We start from the raw sequence: 26,122 nt of genomic DNA, 5'->3' as shown, positions 1-26,122 counted from the left end.
GCAGGCTTTTTTTTTTAATTTGCACTACTAAGTGTAGGGTCTAATATACAGTTATACACCCAAATAGAAGAGCTGCGTTAGTAATTTTGTAATTTTGTCATTGCTGAAATAGTAATCTAGTAGTAGTACAGGCTTTTTTTCCTAATTTGCACTACTAAGTGTAGGAGTGTAGGGTCTAATATACAGTTATACACCCAAAGACGAGTGCTCCATTGCCAAGAGTCATTGATGAATAGGAAGACAAGCAGGCTTGTCTTTTGAATTTGCAGGCAAATTCAACAGTGTTATATTGCATAAACAGACACATAGGGGGAGAAGGAGAAGAGGGAGACAGAAAATTAATCATCTTCCTCAGGACTGTCAATGGTGTTATAGTTCCTTAGTAGGCTGTGGATCAGCCTGCGACAGTCCTAGATGGTCATCTTCTCCCTTTTCAAGATGAGGCGATTCCTGGCAAGCCAAATAGCATCCTTAATGCAGTTCATTAGGCTCCAGGTCTCCTGGATTGCCCCAATGATGTGGGTCCCAGAAAAAAATACATAAAATACTGAATGGTATCAAAGGCAAGTTCTGGGCAAACTGTCCTTATGTTCATATCCCAAGGCATCCAACAGTGCCTGTGCAGTGGGGCAGTCCCTAAAAATGGTCTGGTTTAAGTCCCTCCAGATGGTGCTCTCACAAATTGTCCAACATCGAGGTAAAACCAAGGTGTAGTCCAGTTGTAAGGGAAGGAGCTGTCCCACTTGTCCCAACCAAGGGTCCTCCAAAGAGGCATAAGGAAAAAGCGAGACTTGGACTTCCCAGCAGAGGAAACGTTCTTTTCAATAAGAGTTCTGTGGATACAGTTACAGACAAAGAAGGCTCGCAGCATGGTGGGGATATCCGGGATCCCTTTCCCAGCTTTGGGGGTCTCCTTGTACATGACCGCCCGCTTCACTCTGTCCCTGTATTAGCTGTATAATTACCACAGTTATCCAAAGAACGGGTGGAGCGATCAAATGAACCATAACTGATTTCATGATCCAAGGACAATTCCTTCTTGCACCACTTTTCTTTTCTGCCATTGCTGTGTGTCAATGTGTCCTAGATGTGCTAGGAACTGCACTGTGTTTGAGTCATTGCTCTGTCACTTACCATCCAGCCAGGTCGCTGCAGTATTGGTCCAAAAGTGTATGAAAATAATAATGTGACCTGTGAGGTGGTCATAACTGACTGCAAAACCAAAACCCGAAGGTAATCCAGATCCAAAACCAAAACCAAAACATGGGGGTCAGTGAGCAGCTCTAATTCACACATATCTGCTAAAAAATGTAAGTCAAACAAAAAACATATGCAGATGGAGGCTCTGTACATTGGCTTTTTATCATGTTGCAGGTACTTTTCATGCGCTGCATTTATATCAGTACACACAATCATAATAGTAATGTATGTCAGAACATGAAAAACAGGACATGCTGCCTTCTAAAATGATAAAAAAAGCTTATAAAATGCGTAATAAATTATTAATTTATAATGTGTGAACCACTTCAACAGCTATTTGTTCTATTTATGATATGTTGTGTTCTGATCTCAACAACAGTCAATCAGGGTAGTGAAAGAAAAGACGTGTACACCTGTGTCGAAAAGCTTTCTCCGGATAACATAAGATAAACGTAAACATGTTATATTGTGGCCCAGTCAGCTGTCTGCCCTTGCTCATCATGGCTCAGTGTTGAATCTGGGCTCATATGTTCTGGAGCAGCCCCAGCCCCACAAAAAAACTGGATCTATATCCATCATGGTGCTGAATGGTGATGTAACCATATAGCATCCCCACAATGTTGTACAACTGAAGTCTGCCGATCTACCCAGTATTTGCAGAATTACTGCTTTGTGATTATAGCAATTATGGAACTGGGTCCAGTTTCCATTTATGCTGTACTGGGAATGTTTATACAGCTGTCTGGGCAAACTGAAGACGCCTCTCAGCCTGAACCAACATTGGATTGAAAGTACATTCTAAAGAATAACTACCTGTATGATACATCATACTTTCTTGCTAACTAGGAAACAATGTGTAAATGTTCTTTCTATAACGCATTCAATGCTCTTAGGTGTGAATTTAGCATGGCATAACATCCTTTGTGGGTCAGATTTTTTTTCATTGTTAATGTGGTGCCCCAAAATCTGAGTACCCTGGGGTGTATCTATATGTTTTTAATTTAATTTGTTAATTGTTAAAAGTGTTTATAAAGATTTTTAAAAAAAATGTTTCTTGAGTCAGAAGTGACAGTTGCGAGTGGTTGGTGGTTGCCGGGAGTGACAGGAAGGAGGAGTGTGTGGCATAGCAACAAGTCCACTAACATTGGTAATAACTGTGAACTCCCAGAAGGCAGTGGGAAGAGGAAAGTTCTAGACTTCTGAGGGAGAGAGATCCCTGTGTCTGCATAGACTGAGAGAGAAGAAGATAAGAAGTGAGCCAAAGAGAAGTGTGAGTAAAAAGGAAAGTATTGAAAACAAATAAGCAGTATAGAGATCTGTGACATCACACTAAACAGACTGAGCTATGTACTGAGAACAGTGTGAGAGGAGTGAAAATAGAGAGGTCTGTGAATACACACAAAAGAGACTGTGCAATACAAAAGATCATCAGTTTATTTGGCGTGAAAAAGTAATTTATGGGCCCCAACCACGTGCAGCACTTCTACTAAATTCCTGTGCACAGTTCAACCCAGGACTGAGTGTAAATACGGTAACGTTACCAAGATAATATTGGTGCACCAAATGTTTTAGTTGAATATTAATGTTAAGTGATTTACCTGAAAATTAATTTATTATTATATGTTAAATGCTATTGTGCTCTATGTTGATCAAATGAGTGTTTTGTCATTGCCATTGAGTTGAAGGGGTCAGTGGCGCGGTGGCCTACCAAAATTATCTTTACCGCATTATTATTAAACCCAAGTTATTTGACCAATCCTTGTCCCTCTCATTGAAGTATTTATCTCCTGACCACCGGATGTCCGAATAAAAAAGAACCTGACTCGTGTCTGGAGGACAAGGTAAGGGAAGGAAATCCCATCAATACTCGACCACCACACAACTTTGGCGTCACGAACAGGATCCGAGTGCATCAGGAGAGTAATACCCTCAGTGAAAAATGGATCAGCAACCGGCAGGGCCCATAACCCTACCATACTATTTCGGGGCCCCATGGCTCCCGAAGTACAGTGGGGATGATGACAAGCTACAGAAGACTTCATTCACAGAATTCGAGAACAAACTGGAATCCATGTTCCGACTATACCCGTTAAATGAACAGCAGAAAGTGGAGCTCTTAATAGGGTAACTCACAGGGTCGGCGCTCAGAGAAGTAATCTCATGGCCGATGGACGACAAGAAAGAAGCGGCACAAGTTTTAAAAAAAAATTCCACAACGTTTGAGACAAGAACTCTTCCGGAGTTGAAGATGAAACTATATGCTCACAAGCAACAACGGAACGAGACACTGCAACTATGCCCTGAGCCTACAAGAGATGTTAAGAGCCATTCAGGCAGTGGACAAAGAGGAAGTACGAAACGCGGACGAAGCCCTAACCGTACAGTTCGTAGAAGGAGTCGCCCAAGAAAGCGTTAAGATTCAGCTACGACTGATGAAAGCACAGATGCCAGGCAAAACCTTCCGAGAGTTTAAAGAGACCGCCATTGTCGGTAACCAACGGGGAAGGGAGGAAGAATACCCAGAATTGGTAGGCTTCAGAGAAAGCGCAAGCTCGACGGGAGCCATAGCAAGCAGCACAGAAAAGTCAACACGGGCTCAAGAATTGGTAATACAGAGCGGTCAGTATCCCACCGGAGACCCAATGCAAACGCTCAAAGAGCAAATGGAGGAGCTGGCCGTCGGAATGGCAGAAATCCAGCGAGAGATGCGCCAAATGGCGAGGCCACCGGCACCCACCTACGGGGAACCAGAGTGGAGGCCCGAAAGACAAAGACCAGTCCGAGGCAGGTGGGAACCACCTCGCGAGTATGTACAGCGATCGCCCAACCAATTCGATAGTCAAGGGCGCCCGATATGCCACCGGTGCCATGGGATAGGACACATAGAAAGAAACTGCGACCAAAATGAACATTTAAACTCCGACTCCCCGAGATTGAGGGCCGAATCACAGGGCGAGCCCCGGGAATAGATCCAGATCCAGAAAACTGGAGGCACCAGTTCATCGGACAATGTCCCACGTTACCCGTTACAATTAATGGAGTGGAGACCCTGGCTATGCTTGACACGGGGTCGCAGATTACGACCATTCGGCTCCCTACATTCCACAAGTATTGGGGCAAAGAGCAGCTGTAATCACCAATACTCGACCACCACATTGTCAGCAAGTAAATCATTATTATTATTGTATATATTTATAAAGTGCCATGGAATCTGCAACTTTGGACAATGGGGGGAAACAGAATATACATAAAACAGGGATATACAGGTAGACACAGTAGGTACAGATGTGGAAATAAAGCGTAAGGAGCGCTCTGCTTGTGAGAGAGCTTACAGTTATTGGCAGAGCGGAGACAAGAGGAGCAAGTGTGACTCAGAGGGGAGATTGGGACAGTTGTGAAGGATGATGTACTGGTGTGAGTAGTATAGTTTTGAGTAGGGTAAGCTCTAAGAGGTGGGTTTTCAGAGAACATTTAAAGATTTTAATGCTGTGGGAGAGCCTGATCATGTGTGGTAGGGAATACCATATGTTGGCAGTGGTACAAGAAAAGTCTTTTGGGCCGATTCAATTTTGCCACCAATAACGCGGCGTTAGAAGTATTACCTTTATTACGGTAAAACTGTGCATAATTACCCTTAATACGGTAATTTCAAACACTAGATTTCTACTTGCGGCAGATGAATTCCAGGTTAAAATTACCATATTAACGGTAATACTGTTAATGCCGCGTTTTTCGCGGAAGAATTGAATCGGCCCTTTCGAATTGGATTCTGGAGGACGTGGGGAGTGAATAACTGAGGCGGCAGGTGATGAGTTTTAGTTACATCTTGCGTATGGTCTTGGGAGGTTGAGGAAGTTGTGGTGTAATGAGAAAAGCTGGTGATTCTAGAAGGAGGGAAGATAAGTTTTGTTTTGTACATGTTGAGCATTTTGTAGGGTTGTAGGTATCCATTGGGCGATAGCAGAGGCAGTTGGTCATACTAGATAGAAGGGGGGGGATGTAGAGATGTAGATGTAGCATTTTGCCAGCAGAAAGATGGTACTGATGGCTGAATGAGCAACTTAGTTCACCAAGAGAGGAAGTGTACAGTGAAAAACATCAGAGGGCAGAGATCACAGCTTGTGTGTATTCAGGATTGTAAATAAATATGGTAGTCAGTATCAATTTTAAGCTACACTCAGGGCTGTCTTTCCCCCTGGGCACGCTGGGCAGTTGCCCGGGGGCCGCATGAGCATAGGGGCCCATGGGCAGGACCCAATAGAAAAAAAATCTATTCAACCATGTATCAAGGCACATCTGTACAGCATATTTTTTAATGTTTAAACACTGATTTTTGTTGCAGGTACCAATAAATATAAACTTAATTTTATTGATAATTTACATTTTTATTTAGGTAGGGGCCCAAGTGCACTGCTTTGCCCAGGGGCCCATAATGTTGTTAAGATGGCACTGGCTACACTTTAATGTTACAATCTCCTATTAATGGGGCTGAAAATTTAATCCTATCTGCTTACAGTGGTTTACTGACATTAGAATCTGTCTCTGGTACATGTTTAGAACTAAATAATTAAAATATTGGCACCTGCTTCCCTATTTAAGAGCTGGAGATGTGCCCAAATGCTCAGCAGTTCCCAACACAATTACATCAACCACATGTTAGTCTCGAAACACAGTGTAGGGTCCTTACATACACTTCACATCTACCCCCTTGTTTTATATTTGTAGTCCTCAACAAGCGATGATAATTTTATTTATCATACACATTTTAATTAGAAGTGTTTCTAACTGGAAATCTTCACCTGTCATCCTGGATTCATTATATTAAGTTACCTTGTGCTTTTTTTGAATACATATATATATATATATATATATATATATATATATATATACATATACACATACAAGTAAACCCGTGCATGATACTCATGCATTCTAGTCAAATCAAGCTACTGAAGGTGTTAAAAAGGTTCTTGTCATGCATTTGGGGCTAGGCCAGGCCTCCTCAGGGGAAGAGCGTTACTTCCCGACGTAAGCGCCTTTTTTTAACGTGGTTTTATCCACATGTCACCACCTCATCATTCTTCTCCATCACCTCATCCTTCATCTTCATCGCCACATCCTTAATCTCCATCGTCTTACTGTTCTAAAACCTCTCGCTACACAACGTTTCTGCTAAACACCTTATCGCTGTGCTCAATCAGTCTTCCTTGAAGGGCAGTATTCATAACCTGCACTTTCACATCACTTCTTTTCCGTACACGTGAAAATGCGACATACAATTGTCCATGACCAAACACAGGCTCTGGTAAATAAATACCCACACGGTCAAGAGTTTGAGCCCTCAACTGGTAAATTTAGCCTTTACTACCCCTCCCACGGGGGGAAGGGGGGATGATGGAAGTTAACTGACTTCACTATTATAATTTTTTTGTCAAATAATGTCAGTATACCAAATTTCAGGTCAATTGGTTAAGCCCTTTCTGAGAAAAGAGTTTTTTCCACACGCACACACACACACACTAACAAATGCTGCTAGGCTTATATATATTAGATACAGTCAAGTCCATAAATATTGGGACATCGACACAATTCTCATATTTTGGGCTCTATACTCCACCACAATGGATTTGAAATGAAACTAACAAGATGTGCTTTAACTGCAGACTTTCAGCTTTAATTTGAGGGAATTTACATCCAAATCAGGTGAACAGTGTAGGAATTACAAGGGTTTCTATATGTGACTCCCATTTTTTAAGTGACCAAAAGTAATGGGACAAACTAAACAATCCTACATCAAACTTTCAATTTTTAATACTTTGTTGCAAATCCTTTGCAGGCAATTACAGCCTGAAGTCTGGAACGCATAGACATCACCAGATGCTGGGTTTCATCCCTGGTGATGCTCTGCCAGGCCTATACGGCAAATGTCTTCAGTTCCTGCTTGTTCTTGCCTGATTGGTTCTTTTCTGTGTTTACCTTTTCACAGGTAAACATACAGACAAAGGGATAGCAGATGAGTCACTCCTGATTTAATTAGGGACAGGTATTGTTCTGTGGCTATACAGCAGAGTTTGTTAAAACAGGAGAGATCACAATCGAGACACATTTACATTTAAATACACAATGCAGTCCTCTGTAGTTAAACACAGCTAAACTAAGACAAGAGACCCCCTGGTGTGATGTACATTCATACAGGACTGGTGGACAATAATTATTTTGCCTAAACTGAAACAATGGACTAGCCTGCAAGATAACAATACATGCTGGCAGACATTTTAACTACTTTAAAACTAGAATATATACAAGTCTAAATATGACTGAGAAATATGGGGAACTGGAGGGCTAGAAAAAGTATATGTTTTTATAGTCCGCATTTCGTGAAAAACGAGCTGCAGACAGGTTGAGGTACAAGAAATCAGGTCCATAGTTCTACGCACACTGGATGGCTGCAGTTATAGTATTTTGCTGTTATTACAAAACCCTTAAATGTAAGGTTCGCATAAGAATAAACAGTGGGTGTTGGCTTTGGACCCTGGGAACAAATTGAGCTTTTCTGTTTGCTTGAGCCACTGTATCAGATGCCTATCCCCCTTTAATGTGTCAGGGTTGGAAGTATTAGTTGCTATGTCTGTCTGTTCACTGGGAATACTGATTCTTCCATACAGTAACCCTTGCTGCCCATCTAATCTTGTTAACTGTTGCTGCAATTTCCTTTGTGACATCTCTTTGTCATTTTAAATTGGGAGCTTACAGTGTAATTTCCAGTATATACTTATATCTGAATCTTTCTGTTTCAATACTAGCTATACTGCAACAGTGTTAATCTTATGCTCTGTCTAGGGGAATACAATGGACAATGGACTTGAACATCTTTTCTTCCATGTATTTGACAGATTTAAAAGGTTATTTACAAACTACATAAGTGTAAAACCACAGATAAAATACTTTTCATAGTTTTGTGAATTTGTGCACCTACTTTTGCACAAATGAATCTAGTTTTATGGGAAGGCAAATAGATTTGTGAGTCAATATGGCGGCATCTGCAGGCCTGCAAAAGTTTGCACTGGTCAATAGTGGAGTTGGCGTACCTTACTATGTGTAGAAGTGCCTTATTTTGCACTGAAGTGCATACATAGAGTTTTTATACTGTGGGATTAAATAAGATAAAAAGTATGAAAGGGACACATTTAGAGACATGTCCTGTGCTTTGAGAGAGGTCACACCGCCTCCCACCAAAATGCCTCAAATTCTCTGCCACCTCTGAGGTCTCAGAGGTTTTAGGTGTACTACAAATAGTACTAATAGAAAAGCTTCAAATTGACAAATGACATGTATAAAGACAATCCTGGTGCTAAAAAGAGCACTATTTAAGGTGAAAAAAACCTAACAGTTGGATAATTAATAAAGAGGGTAGAGCTAAAATGGCAGTAAGTTGGACTTGCATTGAATTTACTGTTTTCTACTGTACACTTTACAGAGCATCCACCACTCAGAAAACTAGTCACAGAATTATTTTATAGGTATCTTTTCAAAGACCCTAAAGTGGACATGGACCTTGAAATGTGCTTAGCAGATAAGCAGGTGTACTCACACTAATAAAATATTACAGGTCTGCGGGTTTTGCAGTTTGTAAACAGCCCTTGTTGTTCCTATGTACCAGATCATTTTAGGGGTCTGCTGAGGTAAAGGGTCAGTAGAAACCACCTGTTATGGAGCCATAGAGAAATATAGAGAAGGTAAAGATGGTGATGAAATGTTCAGTTTGGTAGAGTCCCACCATTTCTCCTGGTGTCTTCGTTGGACACCATTAGAATAAAAGGTAATCCCCATGTGTATTTAATCTCTTTATTTGTTAAAATTTAGCTAAGGAGATCGAACACTTCCTGCTTAGATATGTTCATGATGTGCTGAAATTGGTTAACCAAGTGTCCCATGTTTTTGAGAAAGAAGAGATTGAATCATGAATACTTGATAGTACATGTTACTAGACTCCGTTGCATACACATGCCAAATTTGGTCTGGTCTCTTCCATGAAGCAGCCAACTGTCAATATTTATCATTGCATATGTCGCTAATTAGTTTGCTACTGTGGTTCGGCGGGGTCTTGGGAAGTGGCAGCTACAATAAAAAATACCGCTGTGGGCAGGGGACTGCTACACTGCAGACTGCTTAAATAAGATGCTGAATGTCATACCAGTACCTCTGCAACTTGGGACAGGCCCACCAGATGTGTGCGAAAGTTCTAGCCTGATTACACCCTCTCCAGCATCGATCTGAAGCGGATTATATGGTGGAATATGTATCATTGATAGCATTTTCCGTGGATTCTCTTTTATACATATACAATTGTTAACTGGAGATTTTCTCTGATAGCGCTCCAGTTGTCTGGGGCTACAGTCACTCCTATCTCATGCTCTCATCTTACTTCATATGGTTCTTTGTCAGGTGTGGGCAGGAAACTGAGAGGTTGGAAAATATGGCAGAAATGCGTATTAGTCAAGTTATGAAATAAACTCAAGGCCTCCAAAATGGTACTATTATGATGAAGTTTGTTGGACTTGTGCTCCTTGTGATAATTGAGGATTTGTAGGTATTGTTGGAAGAGGGAATTTGGGATTTTCCATCAAGATAGTATATCCGAAAATCAGGCACAGGATGTTGATATTGCAGAGAAACCAATTTTGTCTGTATTCACCTTGGAGAAAGCAGAGGGATTCAAACTGGCAGGGAATTGTGGGATGTTCCACAGTGGAACCAGGTTGGGTGGGTTGTATAAGATGTATGTTTCGTGTTTTGGAGATGTGGTCCCAGATGCGGTACAAGATATCGGGTGTTCTTGGCACTGTGGAGTCATCAACTGAGTGAGAATGTATAAACTGAAACCTCCAAACAATCCTGGGACACCCCTGATCCTATCAGAAGTCTGCCTGCAAACCTGCAATGTAATGACACTGACTGAGCACTCAGCACACCTACAATTAATCATCACTGGCTTATAAATTAGTCCTCACACACTGGATTGCTAAAACAAAACATGTTTGATAACCCTGATACCTTTATTCTGCATACTGCACCCTTGCCATTGACACTCCCACTTCAACTACAGATGGACTGGATGCATGTCTGCCACACTAGTACAGCCACTCCACCAGACCGGATGACCATCTGGGAGGTGGAGTGGGTCTCCTCCTATTCCCTAGCTGCACATTTTGGGTTATTCCCTCTGTTCCTTCCCTCACTTTCTCCTCCTTTGAAGTCCACTCTATTCCTCTTTTCTCCCCCATCCTCCTCTATGTCTCTTTTACCACTCCGCTGGCCCCACTTCTCTTTTCCTTGACAACTTTGCTGCCTGGCTTCCCCACTACCTATCTTCTGATCTGCCCTTCATCATACTGGTGATTTTAACATCCCTATTGACAATCCTTCTGACCCTGCCTCCATCAAACTTCTTGCCTTTTTCACCTCCCTTGGCCTGATCCAATGGACATCATTCTCCACCCACTGTCTTGGTCACTCCTTTGACCTTGTCTTCTCTCATCTCTGTGATCTCTCAGACTTCTCTAACTCTCCCTTCTCACTCTCTGACCACAATCTCCTCTCCTTCACTCTGTCATCTTCCCCTGCTCCCCCTACCTAAAACTAACCTTACTAGGAGCCATCTTGACTCTAATGACCCTACTTCTTTCTCCTCCTCTCTTGAAACTCTCCTATCCCCTCTTCCCACCCTGATCTGCCCTAACCAGGCATCCTCTCTTTATAACCACTCCCTCACTACTGCCCTGGATGCTGTCATCCCTGCATCTTCTGTCCACCGCTGCCGCTTAATTCCCAAACCCTGGCACGCCAAAGTTACAAATGATCTTCTATCTGCTAAATCCAGGGGTAATTTCTCCCTTCTCAACTTCCTGGACCTCTCTGCAGGCTTTGAAACTGTGGACCACCAGCTCCTGTTGCAAACGCTTCTCTTTCTCTGCCTCTCTGGCTCTGTCCTCACCTGGTTCACCCCATACCTCGCTGACCATTCCTTCCACGTCTGGTTCTTACTCCACCCCCCTCCCCTTCCTGTAGAAGTCCCTCTGGGCTCCGTTCTCGGCCCTCTACTCTTTTAGCTCTATACTACCTCCCCTTGGTGCTTTCATCTCTTTCTTCGGTCTTCAGTATCAACTTTATGCTGATGACATTCAATTCTACATTTCTTCTCCTGATCTTTCCTCCACCATCCTCGTGTATCTGACTGCCTCTCTGCCATCTCCTCCTGGATGTCCTCACGCTTTATCAAAATTAACATCTCTAAAACTGAACTCATTGTCTTCCCTCCTTCTAGATTCTCCTCCCACCTTGACCTCTCTATCACTGTCAACAACACCATCTCCTCTGTCCCCCAACTACGCTGCCTGGGCATTATCATTGACTCTTCTCTCTCTTTTGCCATCCACATTCAATCCCTTGTCCAAGTCTGTCACTTTCAACTATGAAACATTGCCCACATCCAGCCCTTCCACTCTCAGGATGCACCAAAACTAACATCTTGATTACTGCAACCATCTCCTAACTGGCCTCCCGCACCCCTTCTTTCTATACTCAATGTGGCTGCAAGTCTTATCACGCCTGGTCTGCAAGTCCCTTGATGAGGTGAAATGTCAGTGAAGTCAGCAATGAGTTCACCAACTGGTAATCTGCTTACCGGAAGTTATCTCATGTAACGCTGTCCCTTTTTCATCTAGCGCCCGGGTGGCTGGTGATTGAGACTGGCTGACACAGAACAGCTGCACTTCATCCTAGGCTTTGCTGCTGGCCTTCGTTTAGTGATGTCTTGTATCTCTCAGTAGGGGAGTCTAGGATCTGCTGCCCATGGTCAGCTTTGGATTATACCCTACTGGTGATGCTTAATGATGAATTATTTTAAAGGGGCTGTTAAAATACTTTTTGTTTTATCCAGCTGGTACCAGATGTCTGTCTGGTCTACAACTGAGCCAGTCCATCTAGTTCTATCCCTAAATCTCACACCTCACGGCCTTGAGGAATTACTGTAGTTTCCAGGCTGCTCTGATACAGACAGATATGCCTTTGGCTTTGGTAGAGTGAACGGGTTGTGGATTGGGGCGATGTCACAGGGTCTGGGTGCTCCAACTTTTGTCTTTTGTGGCTCTTGAAAATATTCCTCAAACTCATTACCACTTCAGTGACCCTGAATAGTTAATGTAATTTCTATAAACCATTTAAACCAGAATTAAGAAGACATTTTTGTTTTGGGAAACGTGTGTATTCTTCTGGTTATCAATCAAAAGGACAGGTGATAAGCTGTGTTTCCAAGACATGATAAAACAAAGTAAAAATTAATATAAAAAAAGATATAACATTAACATATTGCAACACTTTACTAATTCTTTATTTGGGATGATTGAGAGATGTGCCAGAGATGAGGTGTATCCACTTGCAATAGCAATAATACATATATAACATAATTATAGCATCAATAGTTTTACAGTTAAACAAAGAATCCAATTATTCATATGATTTTTTTTTCTTAAAAATAAAAAAGGAAATAAGCTTTTTACATGGTTAAAGTTTAAAAAAAAACATCAAAATCAATAAATATCACAAATTAAAAACTCTGAATCTTGTATGTACAAAACTATACAATTGATAACACTGAACATGGCTAATGCACAGGAATGAGTAATATGGGGGGAACCAGTAAGGCAGATTAAGATTTCCCTATTGTTTATTGTAGCGTCTTTCTTTACATGCACCTACAAATATCATGACATTTGCTTCAATATTGAAAAGAAAGAAGCCCCAGTACAATTACAAATTATTAAAAAAAACATGGACAAGACTCACTGGTAATAAAACCAAAACTGAAAAGATTATTACAGCCAAACAGATGTATGCAATGATATTGGTCTAATTTGCGGCAAACAGAATATGTCCCAAAGTGTCTACGAATGTCCTATTAAAGTAATTGAAACTATTGCTTTATATCAGATATTCTGCAGAGAGCATATATCATACACCAAATTAAAAATGTGTAGTAGAAAGTTTGGTTTCATTAAGGATCATATTTCTTACAGAAATTTTGGCACAGTTATAAAACTTTAAAATGGAACAAATGGGCGATTACATGGAAACAATCCACAGAATAAACTAGTATTTTGCTGAAATAATGGAGGTCATTTACGACAGGCAAAAACTGAGACGCACAGGTAATCTCTTGTCATGCATTTGTGCTTGGTTGAGAGCAGTGAGAATATAGGATTTTGAAGGAATTGTGGTATCTCTGTATGTCATATATAGGTAAACCCAATGTGCTCATATACAGATTTTCAAAGCACGTTTGTGTCTTCTTATCCAGCACATATATTAAAACAACTTTGCCAAATGACTATTTAAATTCTATATTTCCGTTCATATTTGTGATTATCCCCACACTCTGTTGAGGGGATTAAAGCGGCTGCATGTCATTGCAGGTAACAGGTATGTTATGAAAAATGTTGTTGAACACATCTGAAGGTTTTTATGCTCTTCAGCAGAGTATAGTTTCCAATTGACAAATATACCAGCCCAAGTGAACTAGCCACTATTCAAAATGTGAAAGCTCTGTGGCTCTTTCCAACAACATTTTGACTGCCATAAATGACTCCAATGTTTTCTTCTTTCTTTCTTTAACGTATTGTTTTTACATGTTGTATTGTCAATTTAGCAGACTGCAGACTTTCTTTGGTGGGCACTTATGGGAACCGTGGTCTTATGTTCAAGTTAACGATAGCTTTAAATCAGTGCTTCTTAAACGTTTCACACCATATTTACTAAAATGCGGTTTTGAAAAAGTGGAGCTGTGCTAGAGCAACCAAAGAGATTCTAGCTATCATTTATTTAGTACATTCTACAAAATGACAACTAGAATCTGATTGGTTGCTATAGTCAACATCTCCACTTCTTCAAACCTGCAATTTGATAAATTGACCCCCAGGTCTCATACATTTATGATCAGCAACAAGGAAGTCTCAACTAATGTATATAAAATAACAAGTGAATTCATGGAGCCTTGTGTACAAACACCATAGTCTTTAGCAACAACTGATACCCTATGCAAATATATAATGCTTCTGGTACTTTCCCCAGTATAATGCACAGCAACCATAAACTTATTTAGAAAGTAGGCTCTACATAATAATTATACATATATCTTTACTTATGCCTTTATTCTTAGCTCCATGTGTTTCACTTATCTTTCAGTTTGTTTTCTTCTCACATTTCCTTTCTCTTTTATCCAATGTAATATAATTGAGAGAAGTGAACCTCACTTAACAGAATGCAAGCCTTGCCGAGTAGGCCCACTACACCGTTTGAAAACCACTGATTTAAATCAATAACCAATACTACGACTTACACAATGTAAAACAAGTATTGCATTTCAATGGCTTATATTCAACTAAGTACATTTAGGTATGCAAATATCTGGTACAAAAATATATATTACCAATCTGAATAGTGTTGGAGAAAAGTTTGGTACACTTTTGTTTGGTTGGAATTTTACCAATTTACAGTAACTCTGCTTTAGTAATTACCTGAAAATTAAATGCTAACGCATATGCAAATAAGAGGAAATAAATTGTTGTGTATTTGAAGCTAGCCATCCACAATTTACACAAAACTTAAAGCTGGTTTTTTTTTTTTTTTAAAAAATAAAATAAAATTATATATATATATATATATATATATATATATATATATATATATATATATATATATATATATAGCCACAATACGATCATATTTTTTTAGGAAAATGTGAATATTTTCTATTTTAGGATCACAATACAAGTTGTTAAGTACTGCAGTTCACACTTACATATTTCTCTGTCTTCTTTATACACAGTACTAGCTCAAAATAGATATATACAAATTATACATCTGAATCAGCAATATCACTCAATAAAAATTGAAAATGTCAAAAGCTTGACATAGAACCGCATTCCACTGGTGAAAGATATATTTCTACATTCAAGTGAAAGAGACCCAGATACTGAATAATGCTACAATGGTTATAGAAAAGTGCATGTATATTTTTCAGCATTGTTTTTAGAAAACACAGAGAAAGAGAAGGGAAGAAAAAAGGCACTCTAAAATAGAAGATATTGTAACAACATATTTGTCAAGTAACTTGCATTAAAAAAATCCTACAGCCTGAAAAGTTTCATTTCAAAATATCCAACTCGTGACAGCATACATATCTCAAATGCATTCTGTATTTATGTCCAGCATTAGACACCATTAGATATAGATAGCACCCTAATATATCTAAATTTTAAGCAATTCTTTATGCCAGAGGTAGTGTGTAAGGACCCTGTGTAATACAATGAGCTGGACTAACAAACGCAAAACAATGTAGAAAACCTGTAGTAAGATAACAACACCAACTAGTTCATTCAAGCCTGATTTGTAGATAGTTATCAGCAATGCTGACCTAAATACAGTTGCTGTTGTAATCGTATAGCTGCATATTTCAGCTCACATAAAGCACATCAGTTTGGTTTTTATCCAATATTTGGAGGGTGTGCTTTGAACCTCGCTGGAAATTCGGGGAGAGTAGGCAAGTATGTTTCAGATAGCACGCTGCCTAAAACATACAAAAGCTGGAATTCACCAAAACAAAATAATGTTTATATCCAGTGTAGCCTTTGTACATGATGAAAGCAGAGAATTAATCAACAATTTTTGTTTTGGTAGCTTTACAATTTCATATGATCTATCTGCACAAATAAATTGGTAAACAGGTATTACTGCATCGAGCAGTGTTATACAACTAGAAAACATTGGTCTCGATAGGGCATATCATCAGATCACATGATGAGAAGAGAACCAGCATGGAGTAGACACGCAGCCTGTGTAGTTTAATGCTTGCCTGGCTAGATAAGCTGGTGAGACAACGTCACTAGCAAATCACAGACTCACCTGCAATGTACGTCACACTACAATTTACTTGTTCAGTTGACAGGATTGAAATAACCGTGTCCCGCTTGCATCTGTTTCATGTGCCACACAGCTTTAATTAAACGTGTTCTGGCACAAATACTTTCTTATATGAAAACATTTACAATAATTGGTTTAAGTGTGAATCCAATAAATTTGATTACGTTTTTGTATTAAAACGGATAATCAAGATTCGCAGACGAGAAGTCAGAATAATGTATGAGACGTTTCCTCTTATGAAGGTACATTAATTTTGAAACATGTCGGTCAGCTCAGAGGAAATAAAATACAACATTCACATGCCCTGTTCCCAAACAATTTTGAACATAAAAAAAACGGACTGGATTTGCTAAAAGGTGAAAGTAACATTGAAAAAGTCTGCGGTGTAGAACAAATTATCAACTGAATGGTCTTGACAGAGGCTGGGCAACTAGAGTTAAAGGTGAAGGCGTACATTAAGTGACAGTTACAAGTTCTTACCATCTAAAGTGTGGAAACGGCTGTCATGTGGGCTGATCCAGAATTCTTCAGAATGCAGCCTGTCAAAGCGCTAGCATTTACTGACATCACACACCACTGACATCACACGGATGTAACATGTACTTGATCATTATACAGGAAAACACAGCAGTTGTTGCTGTGGGGTAACACAAATGAACCCCTTGTTGCCATTGAAAAGCTTAACGTAATTGGAAGCACTGATTGCTGGTATACAGGATGCAGAGACATCTAGAAATGGCTATAGCTTCACTATGAGACATTTCCCCCACACTATCCATTAGATTGGTTGACGTTTCAATGATCAAAGGTGTTACTTCTGTTTAAAAGCAATTATATGGAGGAAACATTTGAGGTGTCATAGTTTATGCAATGTAAATGCTGGCTGTGTAAGATGGTTCATTCACACTATTATATTATTGTTATTCTAGTAGCAGCAATAGATGGTATACGTTTACGTAGTAACGTAAGACCACCGATAAGTAGGATTAATTGACAGAGTACAAATAATTCAACTGAATATAGGAAACCCAAATGTATATATTAGCAGAGAAATCCTTAATAAAGCATCATCTGTTGTTATCATTTGAAAAATGCTTGCAGAGCCTTAGGAGCCTTTTAAAACCAAAATACTTCACTGCAGTTCACTGCAACTGCCCCAAGTTCACTGAGGTACACAAAATAAACAGGTACAAATACAGCAGCACGTAAACGTAGAACTGTGGCTGTTCTAAACCTAATCTAAACTCAAGAAAGCACCATGTTTCAAGTTCTTCATAGCTCAACAAAAAAGAACAAGCGCTAAAGAACTGAGGTGATAGGCACAGAAATACTTTCCTTTTTGTGTTCTGAATCCAGTTGGTAGCACCCTTATGACAACATAAAGTGCATTCACGCTGCACTGTGAGGTAACAATACTGGGCGTGTTAACTTAAGGCCCAGAGGTTTTATCATTATTTTAGCATTAAAAACGTGTGTCATTTTTTCAATGACTGGAAAAGTGCTGCAGGCAAAATGCAAAAAAAGCCTTTTTCTTTACTATTTTTACTTAGAAAATAGTCTATTCCCAATGACGCTGCTCAGGCCCTCCTTGACTTGTGTAATGCGGCTCATGTAGACACTGAGGTGCTTTGTACATTGGAACCAGTGTGCACTTCTTCAATACCTTCCCTTCTTCGTCTTATTACATCAGAAGATGCCAGAGCACTGACCCTGCTTTGTTTGTTGACTGTAGTTTTATTGAACGCAGGGTTCTCCACATGCCCACTGTTACTTTCTGATAGTCGTTGCTTTCCGACATCTGTTGCCGAGCTGTTATTTCCTGGCACTTGCAAAGTTGAAATACCTGTGGTAGTATTGTTGGCTACTAAGTCCTGTGGGGCTTGTTGGGCTTCTAAGGCAGATAATGGTGCATCCATGGGATTGTTACCTCCTGACGATTCCATCAAGACACTCATAAGTGTTGGGACATGGGTTACTGATGGGATGGGACTAGGTAACACTGCACCTTCAGGTTCTCGGAGACCCAATGCTGCATGCTCTGAACTTGGGGTCAAGCTGGTAGGAACTGTCTTTTTATTGCAGGATTCACAGCATAACTTGTTGTATCCAGGTATGGAGCAGTAGCGTGCTAAAACTTCCATCTGACAAAATATGGACTTGTCTCCTTGGCATGAGTCTTTTGTGGAAAAAAGAAAATATATTGTTATTTTATTTGAACCACGTACAAATGGAGAAATGTTCAGAGATTGACCTTTCTTAAGTTGGCAATGCATTTGTCAGGGCTTACATTTCACTATGCAAATACAACGAGACCTACCCAACTAGCCAACACTAAGAACCCTACGAGAAATAACCCCACCAATAGGATTTGTGACTTTTTGTGATCCTATTTATAAGCATTAAAGTGAAATCCAGCCATTTTAATATATATCCTATAATCATACTAATGTGATTTTAAATGTACTTCTGCTGATAAAAAAATAAGCCTGTAATAAAATTGTTTGTAACCTATCTACTTGTGGGATGTGGATTTCAGCTGACCTTTCAATTCACTTTGAAAAGCGGTCAAGGCTGCTGTTAGTGTTTTACTATGCTGCAGCAGTGTTGCAGCTCACTGACAATTACCCTAAAGAAACCAAATATTTATATAGCAGCAGATGGCAAACAAAATGAAAATGTTCATGGTAACTCATTACCAACTGGGCACTGGCACATGTAAAGGTGTGGATCTTATATCGTACAATGTGGCTGTCTATAAAGCATAAGGTTTACTTCTGCAGTGCCACTGGCCAGGCACATTTGTGTACTGACAATTTAAGGACAGTCCTCTAATGACCACTGTGATTTACTCCACATCTGGGCCAGAGAGTGAAAAGTAAGAAACATCTTAAAGATTTCACAAAGAGCACATCATCTAGACAAAGCCTGTATATCTACTTTAAAGCTGCCCTCTTGCATTTATAAAAAGGGATTAATGAGCTTCTGCCTTCCACTGTGCCATTCTGTCTCTCTTTTCAATCTGAACATAGGGTTTATAATTTATTAAGTTTTAATTAAGTAGATATTAGCTCTTTGATCCATTAATAGTTGGTAATACGCTCTTTTTATAGTTTTGATAAAATGTAGTGATGTGAACTCTTGGTGGCAGTATTGCAATAGTATTAATATTAATCTCCTGACAGCACAGAAACCAGTCTTAAATTATGCGGAAACAGACGACTGTAAAACGTACATACCAATTTAATAAAAAAATTTAAATATATACATAAAATATAGGAGAGAATGAAAATGTCTGAAAATGAAGAGCTAGCAAAGAAACTATGTGAGTATAAATATAATTACACTAAACTAAAAAGTAATCATAGAAGAATCAACACTTAATCTCAAAAACGTGATGTCCATCTCAAAAATCCAGTTATAAGTGCACCCGTACAAAAACAATCCAGAGTTGTTAGCAAAGCTGAATTTAGAAATTAAATTGATAGCAGCCCAAAGTAATCTCAAATTCTGTCTAAAGCCTTATTCTGTATCCAAATGTAATCTGTTATTATATTGCACCAGCAGAACTAACTTCCATGGGCTAATATTATTAGTTACAAATGTAGCATAACAAAGATGATCTATACTTGTTTCAAAATTAAATTTAATCCAACACTGTTGCCACAATACATTCAAACACTATCTGGAGTCTTATATGTATCAGTAGTTATGGGAGCAGAACAGACTCATAGGGCATATTCAATTGCTTGCAAAAGTAATGCGGCTTGCACACTATTACCATTACGGTAATAGTGTGCGTAATTACGGTACCTTTAACACCAGATTTCAGCTCGCAGCTCAAGGATAATCTTAAAATCCAAATAACTATCGGTGTCGAGAATTTTTTTTTTTTTATATAACTTTGACCAAAATTTCTCTTTCAATTATAATTCAAGAAATATTGAATTTTTGTGGAACTTGAGATTGTAATAATTATTTTCAATAAATTTGAAAATGTCATGCAACTTCAGAATAATATATCATCAATATAGCATTTGTACAATGTTATGTTCTTAACATAAGGATCATTAATATATATGTACTTATGTTCCCAGCTGCCCATAAACAGACTGGCAAAGCTGGAGCAAAATTCGTCCCCTTAGCAGTCCCAAATTACTGAAGACAAAAAAGTATAAAATATTTGAAATAATGTGTGAAAAAAAATATTAATTCACCAATAAAATATTTATGATCCTTGCTCAGTGTGGAATTAGAACTATAAATTATTTACATGCTAAAATGCCCTTCTTGGTATTCAATTAAAGTATATAGGCAGCATGGTGGTTAGCACTTCTGCCTCACATCGCTGGGGTCATGAGTTCGATTCCCGACTATGGCCTTTTCTGTGTGGAGTTTGTATGTTCTCCCCGTGTTTGCGTGGGTTTCCTCCGGGTGCTCCAGTTTCCTCCCACATTCCAAAAACATACTAGTAGGCTAATTAGCTGCTATCAAATTGACCTTAGTCTCTACCTGTCTCTACCTGTCTGTCTGTGTATGTTAGGGAATTTAGACTGTAAGCTCCAATACGGCAGAGACTGATGTGAGTGTGTTCAATGTACAGCGCTGCGGAATTAGTTGCGCTATATAAATAAAGGATGATGATTATGATGATGACGCGCCTAATCCGTACTCAGCAAGGATCACCCCTGATGTACCCAACTTCTCCCATTGGTCGGTAAACACCCCCCTGGCTCCTCCAATCAATGCATTTTCCTGTATAAAATCTGCAAAACAGTCTGTATGCGAGATTACAAGAGGGTTTGCTCTGCAGCTTTCCACATTTGTTGTTTATAAAGGACCTGTACTGAGGTGTCACTTCCATAAAATCTAGTTACTTCTTAATAAAATGTGCTATCTTCTAGAGTAAATACAACCAGGTTCCCATTTACATGCCTGTATTTTTTCATGGCTGTGTCAGTAGTGAACAGTGTCCTTATATTCACTGCTGATACCACAGCCGGTAGCAAACAACCGTCCTTTTATTGTGATGTGCGAGACCCAAACTTATTGCAATGCCTGTTAATAATATTCTCTAAATTGTTTAGATGATTATTGGGCAAGTTGGTAAATGATTACTGAAGGTGACAACTACTGACCTGCTCCGTCTTTCTTGCAAGTTATTTAAGATACTTAGGCCAATTGTCAAATCCCAAATTTAGTCTGAACACCACCACCACCACCAATAAACTCACAAAGGTGCAGTTACTAAAATTGCATTTAGGTGCATAATTGGTCGTGAACCACAGCAACCAATCAAACCTTACCTTTGGTTGGGTAACTTGCACTAGACAGATAAAAGCTTATTGCTGATTGGTTGGCGTGATTCAGTGCAAATTTTACAGGTAGATGCAATATTAATAAATTACTACAGTGTCAAAGGCAGCGTGCATGCATTGTGTTGGCTTCCATACTTACTTGATATTTTGTTGACAGGATTTTTAGGAGAATTCTGTGGTGGAATCCATGGTGATTTGGGGGTACTTAAGTCAGTAGATGCTGCATGTTGTGTAAGTCCTGGTGATTTTCCTGAAAAATAAAATACAATAACATAAGATAGATATCTAGCGAACACCTTACAGAGAGCAGGAAATCCCAAACACCAAGTTCAGTATAATATATGATTTAGACTGGTTAACACTTACAAATTAACAAGTCACCAAATAAGTTCTTGCATAGCGAACAATATACTTGTATTTTAGACTCATAAGTATTAACCTTGCTAGGCTGTCTACTGTGTTAAAGCTGAGAGTAAGCTTAGACTGCTCTACAAGCTGGTTGGCTGCTACACTATTTGGCCAGAACTTTAATAAAATAATAACATAAATAAGGCTAAACCAAAAATTATTTTAGGAGAAAAATAAAAAAATACATGCCATGAATGAAAAAAGCATTAGTGGCATTAGGCAAGGCATTGAAGTGACGGTTTTATCTTTTCCAAGACAGTCAGACCTGTACTCCAGTAAAAGTAGAAACGTTGATTTTCCAGGTGATGTACCAAAAACGACAATATTGGTGTGTATCTATGTATACGGCCATTATTACTTGCACTTTTTTATATGGACTTTATTGTGTATCTAACTGAAAACAAAGATTATTCAACTGTACATGAACTGAGGTTCCAGTGGTCAAAAAAGGTATAATTTATTCCATTATCTAAGGATAGTGCACATATAAAGGGAGAGAGGACAGCTCTGTAGTGTGCTCCTCTCTATTCATTGTGTTGCACTTCCATGAGTCGTGCTACAGCTTCAGTTAGGTTTTATAATTAAATACCTGCGTAAGTGGACCTCCGGCCCAGTCTCGTGTAAAGAAGAATATACACTATATCAACTCACCACTCTGCCAAAAGCCAATTTTGGGTCTAGTTACAGTAGAAACATTTGTTATTTAATGACGTCTACAGGATGTACCTTCTAGTATCTGCAGCGTTTAATTTGTAAATGAAGCTTGCTTAGCGTTTACTGATAGACTGAGGCATAGCTGTCTCTAATTGGTTTTGGGATGCACAGAGAGTGAGAGCTATCATACAGCTCTGGGTTCTTATCTGGCTTTAGAATTATAAAGAAGTTTGTAGCTACAGGACTGATACAGAATAGTGATATATCTATGTTGCTTTTCTATGATGTAAACCAACAGCTGCAACAAGGGCGTCACTTTGACAGATGTAATGTAAGCATGTTTGCCATATAGTGGGGGTATGACTGATCTGTGATGTTGTTTTCTCTCTACATATCTGTCATACTAAAAGTGGGTAATACATTTCTCATTATTGTGTTGTGTTCCGTAGTTGATATCTTATGGGTTATAGTTATCCTGTTACCAATACCAAGTCTGAAGCCTCCTCCTGTCATATATGCAGATACAGATATGTATGGGTGTAGAACACTCGTTCAGGACTGTACCATACTATACTTCATTTTATCTCTTTTGTTGGAATCTTCCAACTCCGCTATATCATTGTTTGTTTGTTACATTCGCCCCATGTATGTTTAGGTTATGCCGTTGAGTACACCAAGGTGTTTCAAATTTCATTGTGGTTTTAACAATCTGACTTAACCTTCCAAAAACAGGATTACGCCTAATATCAGGAGATCATAAAACAACATAATGAAATTTACCAAACGGTTGTACAGGACCAACCAGAGCAAGAGCCAAGTTTCAGTGATGCATCTTATTACTGTACCTGGGCAGGGTGCCATCTTGCAGACTTGGAGCGTTTCAGGCTTGTCACCATCACACTGTCCGATAACGTTATCACTAGCTTTGCACACCACTTGGCGCTGCTGGATGCCCTCGCCGCAGCTCGATGAGCACTGTGAAAGCCAATCAGATGACATCAATCAACATAGACCTACACAGCTTGGGGAAGTGTAGAGATTTCCTTCTGCAGGATGTCAGAATCTTCCAAGTCACTGCTTTCTAACAAACATATAACAGATGCACCTCAGCCTCCCCTGAGTCTCATAAATAAATACACCAAAAAAATAAAGACAAATTAAAAAAGTATGTTTGGAAAGCAGATGCAGCTCTTGGCAGAGTTGTCTTTATTCCACCTAAATATTTACTCTTTTACGTCTCTGTGTATTAAAGCAGCTTTGACGTCTGTGAGAAAATTACACATCTGTGGCTGGTTTACAGATAAAGTGAATTAAAGCAAATGTAATAGTTAGGTAAAGCATAAAACTGAAAATGCAATAAAACATCCATTGCACAGAATGATTACCGGTAATATATATTCATGGTCAGTTGGCTCTTCTAGTAATCGCCAGATGAGATACTGAACCTTGACACACACACACACACACACACACACACACACTCTAACTTGCGATAGATTTCATTATTATTGTTATGTGCTTGGCACACAAATGATCTGGAACAATAAGTTGTAATCTAGAGAGTGTTAAATGTGATCATCCAGTATTCATAATTTTGATTGGCCATTACTTACAACTGATGGTATCACTAGAGTACAAGCAGATTGAACAATCGTGATTATGAAATCTATTCTCTTCACAAGTTAAAAATCTCTAGTACAGGCAGCACAGTGGCCTAGTGGTTAGCACTCCTGCCTCACAGCACTGGGGTCATGAGTTTAATTCCCGACCATGGCCTTATCTGTGTGGAGTTTGTATGTTCTCCCTGTATTTGCGTGGGTTTCCTCCGGGTGCTCCGGTTTCCTCCCACACTCCAAAAACATACTGGTAGGTTAATTGGCTGCTATCAAAATTGACCCTAGTCTCTTGTCTGTCTGTGTGTGTGTTTATTAGGGAATTTAGACTGTAAGCTCCAGTGGGGCAGGGACTGGTGTGAGTGAGTTCTCTGTACAGCGCTGCGGAATTAGTGGCGCTATATAAATAAATGATAATGACGATGATAGTATTCATCCAAATGAATAAAGAAAAGTTTTATTGAAGCATATATGATGATCTCTGCATGAATCACGTGATAATAAGATTACAGGCAACTTTTTTGAATGAAAATAATATGTACTTGTGTGTGTGTGTACGTATATATATATTATATATATATTTATATTTATTAGAGATGCTTGGGCTCGGTTCCCCGAGAACTGAACACACCTGAACTTAGCATATCCGAATACCGCGCTTTCGGAATTGAAAACGAGGCAAAATGTCATCGTTACGTCATCGGATCTCGCGAGTTTTGGATTCTATAAGTACTGCCCTCCACGGCGATCCAGCGCCATTTCACAGAGGGACACAGAAGGAGTAACACAGTCTGTAAAGCAGTTGGGCAGCATCGTAGGTAGAATAGAAAGAGGAGGAGGTGGCAGTCTTCTTCGAAGTCTACAGTGACATTCAGGAGAGCTCCATTGCTTCTAAATCTGCAGTCCCATAATGTACAGTGTTATATAGGTAACACACAAAGAGGAGAGCTCCATTGCTCTATTGCTAATTGTCATAGCTGAAATACAAATACTAGGGTTGGCAGGCTTGGTGCAAATCTGCAGTCACATTGTACTGTGTTATATAGGTAACACACAAAGAGAAGAGTTCCATTGCTCCATTGCTAATTGTCATTGCTAAAATCCAAATACTAGGGCTGGCAGGCTTGGTGTAAATGTGCAGTCACATTGTACTGTGTTATCAAAATGGATTCACAGCAGTACACAGAAGACCTAAGCTTTAATGAGACACACAGAAATATAGGGAAGGGTGCATAAATTAAGGCAAGACATTCAACAAAACTTCAAACGGTGATGGGGAAATGGGTTGAAGGGGGTAAGGAGGGGAAGACACAAGCCCAAGGTTTTGTTGAATAAACAGACACATAGGGGGAGGAGAAGAAGGAGAGAGAAAATGAATCATCTTCCTAAGGTCTGTCAATGGTGTTGTAGTCTCTTAGTGGGCTGTGGATCGGCCTGCGACAGTCCTGGAGGGTCATCTTCTCCCTTTTCAAGATGAGGCGATTCCTGGCAAGCCAAATAGCGTCCTTAAAGCAGGTCATAAGGCACCAGGCCTCCTGGATTGCCCCAATGATGTGGGTCCCAGGAAATAATCCATAAAATACAGAATGGCATGAAAGGCAAGTTCTGGGCACACTGTCCTTAAGTTTAGTCCCAAAATATACACTGTGCTGTTTCCCTTCTAGTGATGCAAAAGGGGCAGTGGACATTTCAGCACAGGTTCCGGGAGTGCATGAATGTCCTGAGAGGCAGACCTGCCTGGATAGCCATCCATGCAATGTCTTGTGTGTATTAGTCAGCCTCTTAGATGCCACAATCTCCCACACGTTTTGTTGTTGCAGCAGAGAGCCCTGGAACAGACTCCATAATGTCTTTAGCTCTGTTGAGCGTGTGGACAGTTTTTGGCGTCCACAAGTCTGGTTTAAGTCCCTCCAGATGGTGCTCTCTCACAACTTGTCCAACATCCAGGTAAAACCA

The 26,122-nt window shown here is 39.6% G+C and overlaps 1 protein-coding gene across 1 annotated transcript in view; it reads right to left on the bottom strand.

The window, feature by feature from the left end:
* Positions 1-17,290: 17,290 nt before the first annotated feature.
* Positions 17,291-26,122, bottom strand: part of ADAMTS14 (ADAM metallopeptidase with thrombospondin type 1 motif 14) — a 132,684-nt gene continuing 123,852 nt past the window's right edge. The window contains exons 20-22 of the mRNA XM_075215202.1: positions 23,399-23,528; positions 21,637-21,741; positions 17,291-18,364 (exon numbers count right to left, since the gene is read on the bottom strand). Coding sequence (XP_075071303.1) covers positions 17,784-18,364; positions 21,637-21,741; positions 23,399-23,528 — 816 coding nt within the window. The 3' untranslated portion in view covers positions 17,291-17,783. The remainder of the gene's footprint in view (positions 18,365-21,636; positions 21,742-23,398; positions 23,529-26,122) is intronic.

Source organism: Mixophyes fleayi, chromosome 6 (assembly GCF_038048845.1).
Source record: "Mixophyes fleayi isolate aMixFle1 chromosome 6, aMixFle1.hap1, whole genome shotgun sequence".
Taxonomy (NCBI): Eukaryota; Metazoa; Chordata; class Amphibia; order Anura; family Limnodynastidae; genus Mixophyes; species Mixophyes fleayi.
This window is presented reverse-complemented; position numbering and strand designations above follow the sequence as displayed.